Here is an 8,849-nt window from a genome sequence, read left to right on the forward strand (position 1 = left end):
ACGCTCACTGCACATTATAAAGAAAAGGTCAGTGAAACACAACAAATGCAAGGAGCCCAGTCGGAGAAAGCAATAAATAGTGACAGCAGCCCCTGTCTAATTTTTCAAAGCATCTCTGCCTTTGCTCAAGTACTACCAGTTTCACTCTGCACTGCTGCAAGGGGCTGGGACAAACAGATCACCTGCTGCAGGACAGGAGCACGCATATGCAGGCTCCCGGGGCTCATCAGCGAGTCCAGATGAGAACAGGAATATCCATCAGATATGTTTAGTGATAAAAACAACAAAGGTGCAATTGAGAAGAGGAAAGTTTACCCCCATGGTGTGGTCCTCTAGAGATGCCTGCTAAGGTGCTGACTCAGGGAGGCTTTAGGTAAGCTATAAAGAGAGCGGCTGCTGTGGGGTGAAGGGGTTCTGATGCCCATGGGGTCTTACCATCGGCGATGAAGTGCTCAGGTACATGAAGTGTCACCTTTACAGTCAGCGGGCAGGAGAGCTGGGAGCCGCACACCATGGCAAGAATGCAGGAGCTGACCGCAATGAGGGTCAGGGCTGTCTTGTTGATGGGGCTTTTCATCGAACCTGGAAGGCAAAGAGAGTGGTGGGTGCTGCGGGAGGGACCCGCCTCGGCACCCCCACCCCGAAAGGCCCCCCCAGCTTGCTCTGCTTCCCCCTGCCCCATGAAGACCAGAGCTCCTGGATCCTTCACACCCTATTCTTCCCATCACGGTTTGCTCATGGTCCTGCAGGCTCCTGCAGCCAAGCCCCAGGCAGTTTTCATCAGCCTAGGTTTATGTGGCAAATTTTATCAAGTCACAAAAATAATCAAGCCAAATCCGAGGGCTGCTGGTACCATGGCATCATTTACTCTTGCTTAACACCAGGAGAAATCTATGTCTACAAATTTTATATAGCATTGCTGAGTGTTAATTATTTATACAAATATGTATAAATATTCAGTCATCACACAGGGACTATGATGAACAACAAAGCAACCTACAGAGCCAGCCGCTTTTTACAGGCAGCGGAGATTACAGGAGAAGTTTTATTTTGTCAGTCACAGAAGCTTACGGTACCTTCAGAAAAAGCAGCTCACAAAGGATTTTGTTACAAGTGCCAACTCAACACTTCCCAACACAAAGAGGGGCTTCTGAAGCCAGCACCTGGACGGGAAGTGGGTCACCTGTCCCCAGCTCCGTGGCCATGTGCTGGACACGTAGGGTAGGGGATGTCTGCGTGGAGTAGCCACCAGCTGGGGACATCCCCGTCCTGCTCCTCCCCTGCTACTCTGTGCAGACCTGCACGCACAGACAGCCTTGTTTGGCACCTTGTGTTTTACTTTTTCTTTCTTTTTCCTTTCTTTCTTTTTCATTTTTTTTCTTTCTTTCTTTCTTTCTTTCTTATTTATTTTTTAAGCAAATGGAATTACAGAATCACAGAATAAGGACAACTGAGGCTGCAACAAGGAGACTAGGAAGCACCAAAAGGGACTTCATGTCTTGGAAAGATGCTGAAGGGATCAGGCCTTCTTGTTCCGATTACAGGAAGCACCATGCTCACAGGTTCTCATCCTCCTGAGGGGTTTCAACCACCTGGATGTCTGCTGGGAAAGCCACGTGGCAGGCAGTAAGCAATCCAGGAGACTCCTGGTGTCCACAGAGGACAAGTTCCCTGTCCAGGTACTGGACAAACCAACCAGAGGAGAAGCATTACTGGGCCTGGTGCTCACCAACGCGGAAGAACTTGTTAACCAAGTTAAAACTGGGGGAAGCCTCGGTTGCAGTGACCATGCCCTGGTTGAGTTTGTGATCTCGATGGATATGGGCCTGGCTGAGAGCAAAGTCCCTGAACTTCAGAAGAGCCAACTTCCAGCTGTTCAAAGAATTAGTGGATAAGATCCCATAGGACACAGTCCTTAGGGACAGAGGATCTGATCAGAGCTGGAACTCGTTAAGGATATTTTCCTTGGAACACAAGAACTATCTTTCCCATATGCAATAAATCAAAAAGGGAAGGTAGGAAACCAGCATGGCTGAACAAGGTCCTGATGGTCAAACTTAGGCAAAAGAAGGAAATGCACAGACGGTGGAAACAGGGCCACGTGCCCTAGGAAGAGTAAAGAAATGCTGTCTGGATGTGCAGGGATGGGATCAGGAAAGACAAGGCACTGACAGAACTAAACCTGGTGAGGGAGGCAAAGAATAACAAGGGGTTCTACAGGTACACTGGCCACAAAAGAAACACTAGGGAGAGTGTAGTGCCTCTGACAAATCGAGATGGAGAACTGGTACTGACACATGTGGAGAAGGCAGAAGTACTTAACAACTTCTTTGCCTCGGTCTTCACTAGTGGTCAGGCTTCCCACATCTCTCGTGTCCCCGAACCTCTGCGCAGGGGCTGGGGGAGCAGAGTCCCCCCACTGTAAGCGAAGAGCAAGTTCAGAACCTCCTGACGCTACTTAACTACAAGTCTATGGGCCCTGAGGGAATTGGCTGATGTAGTCACCAAGCCACTCTCCATCATATTTGAAAAATCATGGCAGTCAGGCGAAGTCCCTAGTGACTGGAAAAAGGAAAACATCACTGCCATTTTTAAAAAGTGTAGAAAGGCCGACCTGGGGAGCTACAGACCAGTGAGCCTCACCTCCGTACCTGGCACGATCATGGAACGAATGCTCCTGGAGGCAATGTTAAGGCACATGCAGGACAAGGAGGTGATCTGGGACAACCAGCATGGCCTTCCCAAGCACAAATCGTGCCTGACCAACCTGTTGGCTTTCTAGGATGGAGTAACTGCATCAGTCAACAAGGGAAGACTGACTGATGTCATCTACCTGGACTTCTGTAAGGCCTTTGACATGGTCCCACACCACATCCTAATCTCTAAATCGGAAACATGGATTTGAAGGGTGGGCCATCTGATGGATAAGGAATTGGCTCAGTGGCCACACCCAGAGAGTGGTGGTCAATGGCTCTATGTCCAAGTGGAGGCCGGTGATGAACAGTGTCTTAAGATGAGCAGTGACTTAATTGCATCGTTCCTAGCCGTGATAGTTCTCATTGAACACAACTAGAGTGAGGGCGTACTACGTTGTTGGTGAATCTGTGACCATGATAGTTCAGTACCCTCAGTCTGACCGGACCCAAATCGGTAAATACGTTATTGGTGAATCTGTGCCTGTGAATCCAACCGGACCCATAACGGTTAATCGGCTACACCCCTTAACGCGACAGCTGGGAAAGACCTTCACGATCACCAAGCCCAATCATCAGCCTGAGCTACTGAGTCCACTCACTAAACCTTAGTGCCACATTCAAAACACCTCTTGAATACCTCCCAGGATGGGGACTTCACCGTGTCCCTGGGCAGTGTATTCCAGTGCTCGACCACCCTCTCCACGAAGAAATCCTTCCTGATATACAATCTAAACCTCCCCTGGTTCATCTTCAGACTGTTTCCTTATACGCTATCATTTGTCATCTGAGAAAAGAGACCGACACCTTCCTTGCTGAAACATCCTTTCAGGTAGTTGCAGGGAGTTTAAGCAAAAGCCAAAGAACTCAAACATCAGCAGGTCTCGAGTTACAAACTCACCAGCAGCGTTAGGATGGCTGGATCAGGTCGTCTACAGTGTGCTGGGACAGACCAACCCCAGACGACAAGGGGAAAGGATGTGAGACTGGGCAATGAAGACATGTTTGGGAAAGACCTGGCTGCCCCATGAGATGCAGATGCTCTTGTTCAGTGCAGGCCAGGAGCAAGCATGAGCCACCCTCTGATGATGGAGAGGACCAGGAGAAACCATCCCCTGGCCTCTGCTACCCAATCTGTGGGTCCCCAAGCAGGGGCAGTCCCCGCACCCTGAGGCCGGGGAGCTGCACGTTGTTCTCCCCAGTCTGGCCCCTCCATCAGCATCATGTACCAGGATTGCAACAGACACCTTGCTGAGCAGTCGGTCCCTTCAGCTCTGCACCCCCTGAAAACTTTGGGGAACACAGAAATGCCAGTGAGAGGGCATGGACCAGCAATACACCCAGCTGCTGCACAGACTGCTACGGTGCAGCCAAGATGACCCAGCTGCTGGCAGACCTGACCATGTGCCTGCCGAGGATTCAGGCAAGGACATATCTTTATTTTTGGAACCTGATCCAGCTCCCCCCTCCTTGCTCTCTGCCATCATTATTTCATCAGCAAAGCGAGATTTATAAAGCATCTGCTTAAAAATTGAATGGGAAATGCATCTAGCAAGTTAGCACTTGCGTGTTTCACCCTGTAATTTCATCAAACCCACTTAGAGATGTGGGTGCCAGAGCAGGGAACTGGCGTCCAGGCTGAGCCCGAGGCACAACCTGCATTTTCCAGGCCAGCAGTGTGCCCCAGCAAAGCCTCCCCTGCAGCAGGATGGAGCCTGCACAGTGGGTGCTGCTCCTGACATTTGCAGGACAAGAGAAGTGGCTGATCTGCTGGGAAACACCCCATCACTGCGACCAACAGGAGTACGCAAAATGATTATTTATGAAGCATCTTTCACTTTCCTTAAGCATGCATCATCTAAACAGCTTTCCCACCTCTATTTCACAGCTTTATCACCCATCTCCTGTGCCCTCCACCTTGCGATGCCCCTTTTTCCTTTCCAGTCTATTCATATCATTAGCGTAAGTTAGCACCTCCAAACTCATCCTCTTGCAGGGCATACTGTGCCTGCCACAAACCCTTCTTTTGGTTGGCATTGCTAAACTAATGCAAAAAGAGAAAAAGCAAAAAAAAAAAAAAAAGGAAAAAAGATGGAGAAAAGCTGCCATTGAGATAATTGGACACAGTCAAGGATACAATAGAGCAGAGAACACTGGATTTTACCATTATAAATCACCTTTCAATCCAGGATCTTAAAGTGCTTTGCAAACATTATGTCACAAATCCCTTATGAGTTAGGCACGTATTATCCCCTTTTTACAAAGAGCCTGAACCACGGGTACGACAGCAGCCTTCACCACCCTGCAGCAGAAGCCGAGCTGGGATTAGGGTCTGGGGGCTCCCATCCCCATCACCTCCCCATCGCTTCTTCTCTCTCTGTGACTAAGAGGAAAGGTGCACAGGGGCCTGAAACAGCAAAAAGCCCATTACAGCTCAATGAGTTTGAGCTTGGCTGCCCAAGGGAAGGGACAATGTGCTGCAAGTCTCCTCTCACTGCCTTCCCTGCTTCTCTGCCTCCCGCTTCCTGCTTGTTTCCACCACACTGCTAATTACTGACCTCTAGAGCTGCCTGAAGTTGGCTGTCACCAACTGAACCAAATCCACGGGAATTCTGCTCGAGCAGAAATTTTGTTTCCAGCTCAGCTCTTTATTGCTTACGACCAGTTTCCTGCCAGGTTTGAAGGCAGGCTATTAGAAAAGCAGATCCTTTCCTCCCTCTTTAAACAGAGGTACATTTCTCGTTTTCCATCCCATCGCCTGCCCCTCTGACCACTGGCACTCCAGCAGAAGTGTTTGAACACCCATCTGGAGATAAACAGCTGAGTGCCAGCCCTCTGAAAACACAGCTGTATTCTTAACAGCCCACTGCTAACTAAACAAACCTCAACAGGTTCACCAGAGCTACGTGCTCCTGTTCAAGATGTGAAACAAAATGAATAATTCCTTCCTTGTCCTGGGGGTGGGATCCAAACCGGCTCAGTAATTCAGGAGGAGCTGTGCCTGGGCACTTTCCCTCCTCCTTTTGTAATCTCTGGGCTTCCAGGCAAGTGTTTAATGTGCAGATTTTAAAACTCAGTTCCACTGAACTTCTTTAGCTACGGGGAAGAAATGCAAGACCTTCCCAGGCAGAGGCTAGGACTCAGGAGCCCATGAGATCCTCAGCACACGAGCTAAGTCTTGGCTCGGGTATTCTGTGGTCCAAAAAAGCCCACAGTACGTCCAGGCATAGCTGAGACCAAGCTTGCTCCCCAGATTCTTCTGCCCTAACAAATCCTTGCTATGTTGAGATGCTCTCACCCTGCTTTTAATTAAACAGGTCTCTGCTGTTCTTTGGATGCCTTCAGCAGAGCATGAGGGTGCTCAAATGCTCAGTCTTGGTTTTAGCCTAACTTGCAGGGAAAGCAATGGGGAAGCTCTGTGAGCCCTGACACCCCGGCACTGCCTGTGCCCAAGGGGGATGCAGCAGGTGGATGAACGAGAAGAAGAACTAACTTCTTCAACAGGGAGAAATAACCTCCCCTTGAGCCCCAGGCTGCAAGAGCAAAGGAGAGAGGAGTAGAAAGAAAAGACAAACTGCTCCGGTTTAGGGCGGAATCATACCTGAGAAGCTTTCTTCTACCAGCCCAATTAATCACAGCTTAATTAAGACTGGAAGACAGGAGGAGTTCAGGAATCTAAACCTCACTCAAAGCCTCTGAACTGAGTGCTGGAGCAGCTAGGGCAGTGGTTGAAGGCCTCTGGCCCCTTCTACCTTCCCACCTGGGATTTTTTCCCCATTAAACACTGGTGCCAGTTAGCCCAGCGCCAGCCTCACAGAGAGCGTGCGAGTCCTTCTGCAGACAGCTCACAACTGGCTTGCAGAGCACCAAATTCCCCCAAAGATTTCGCACCTGCTGCAAGATGAAGATAATTTCAGAGCCACCAGTGTAAACACTCTGCAAACAGACCCTCCAAATGCACCGTGTCTCCTTGGAAATATAATTTACTTGTGCAGTTAATTACTTGCTGCTTTGTGTATTTTCCCTTGCCCACCTAAAGGACAAGGGTGGGAGAGATGCACCAACAAAACTCCAGGCTCGTTTCTTTTTGATACTGGCAGTGCTGCTTAAGTTCAAGAAAGAAGAAAAAAAAAAAAGGTAAGTTCAGAACACGTATGGATTTACAAGCAACACGAATATCCTGTGCTCCTGGTAATATGATGTTTCTAAATCAGGCTCATAAATACATGCTTGGGAGATTAGTCTATAAAAAAAATAAACTTTAATTACCCCATCTTTATCAGCACACAGCCCATAGTGTTAGCCATATGTAGGCGTTAAACGCCAAGTGCTCCACAATCTTCCCCACCCCCCGGAGATAATAGCATAATACAGCATGTTTCGAGGCTACTTGGATATTAAAATGCATTTCTATCACCCAAGAAAGACAGGGATATGGAAACCAAAGCAGCGGCACAGCAAGAGGCAGGACTGCTTAGCAACGCACCGCACAGCCACCAGCACGGGCACCACAGCACGGACACCACAGCACGGACACCACAGCACGGACACCACAGCACGGACACCACACCACAGCATGGACACCACACCACAGCCACCACAGCACAGCATGGACACCACACCACAGCCACCACAGCACAGCATGGACACCACACCACAGCCACCACAGCACACCACGGCCACCACACCACACCCACCACACCACGGCCACCACACCACACCACAGCCACCACACCACGGCCACCACACCACACCACAGCCACCACAGCACACCACAGACACCACACCACACCACAGACACCACACCACGGACACCACACCACACCACACCACACCACACCCCAGCCACCACAGCCGCTCCGGCACTGCCTGCGGGGCCTGGCTGCAGCCGCCCTGGGGTGCGGAGCCCCTGAGCAAGGCCAGGACGCAGCGTGCCTGTGCTCTGCACTGCTTTTTGCACGTCAGACGAGTTCACCGCTCCTAATGATGCTTCTTTATGTTCCAGCAGAGGCTCATTAATATGGTACAACAGCGTTTCCAGGACAGCCTCACACACAGAAACATCTCAAGGTGTTTTACAAGCGGGAGATCATGTTAAATCAAATCAAATACCAATCAAGATAAGCAGCAGTGGTGGCAGGCTGCTCTGGGCACAGAGCATCCCACACGCTGGTCTCGCCATCCTTCTCCCCACCCCTTCCCCAGGCCAGGTCCCAGGCACTGCTCTCCCCTTCCCCCTGCCAGCCAGGGCTCCCCTTCCACCTCAGGGTGTCCCTCTTTCTCTCACACACCCTCCGGGGTGGGGGGGGACGGGAAATCTCCTTCCAGCCAGGAGCGGCTCTCCTGCACCACCCGACCTTCTGGCACCCCTCGTGGACTGCTCTGCCCCAGCACCCCGTCCCCAGCAGGGGACGGACGTTGCTGCAGGGAGGTCCCCAGCCAGCATCTGGGCGGTGGGGCAGGAGCTCGAGCAGGCCGTTCACTGCCTGTCCTCTCAGTGACGCCTCGATCCTGTCCTCGCGCGGGTGCCTTCTCCACAACCACCCCAGCGAAACGCCAAGTGGGGACGACCGTATCCACAGACAGGACCTGGGTCAGGGTTTGGTCCTGAGCCAGCAGGATGGAGGAACCCTGACCTTGCAGCTTCGGTCCCCACGCTGGGGACACTGGTTGCCTGGTGAGCACCCCCCCAGCCCTGAGACCACAAGGAGGCATGATGGGGCAATGAGGAGGAGATGCCTACATTGTGCAGCAGACGGGGGAGATCAGATGGTTCTGGATTTATAGAGGGTTTGATCTTGCTAAGAGAATGCTGAATCAGATTAATACTATTAACGCTTATGAATTACCCATTAGCAGTTAGCTGGGCTGCAGCACAGGAGCCTGCCGAGAAGGCAGTGGTGGGGTGGGGGCTGGCGAGAGGAGGCCGGGGCTCGACAAGGTCCTGGACTGAGCAGCTGAGCCCCTGCGCGCACAGCAGCCTGTACGCCCGGCTCTCGCTCACCCCCAGCTGCTGCCACGCTCCTGGAGCATTAATGCTCTTGTACTGACGGGATGCATTCGTTTTGTATTTGTACAGCTTCCAGCGGTGATCCCCCCTTGCTCTAACATACAGCGCCTGCAGCTTGGAGGGAGATGCCGCAAGCAAGAGTCAGT

The 8,849-nt window shown here is 51.2% G+C and overlaps 1 protein-coding gene across 9 annotated transcripts in view; it reads right to left on the reverse strand.

The window, feature by feature from the left end:
• The window catches only part of ASTN2 (astrotactin 2), a 340,991-nt gene that overhangs the window by 207,453 nt on the left and 124,689 nt on the right, over positions 1-8,849 (reverse strand). For 6 of the 9 annotated variants that reach the window (XM_083807091.1, XM_083807088.1, XM_083807092.1 and 3 more), the window contains exon 6: positions 436-582. The exons of 2 other annotated variants lie outside the window; for them this stretch is intronic. In XM_083807091.1, the coding sequence (XP_083663217.1) occupies positions 436-582 (147 nt within the window). Of the gene's footprint in view, positions 1-435; positions 583-8,849 lie in introns of those variants that run through there. One more of the 9 variants, XM_083807096.1, reaches the window with a different exon arrangement.

The sequence above is a fragment of the Anser anser genome, assembly GCF_964211835.1.
Source record: "Anser anser genome assembly, chromosome: 21".
In the NCBI taxonomy this organism is placed as follows: domain Eukaryota; kingdom Metazoa; phylum Chordata; class Aves; order Anseriformes; family Anatidae; genus Anser; species Anser anser.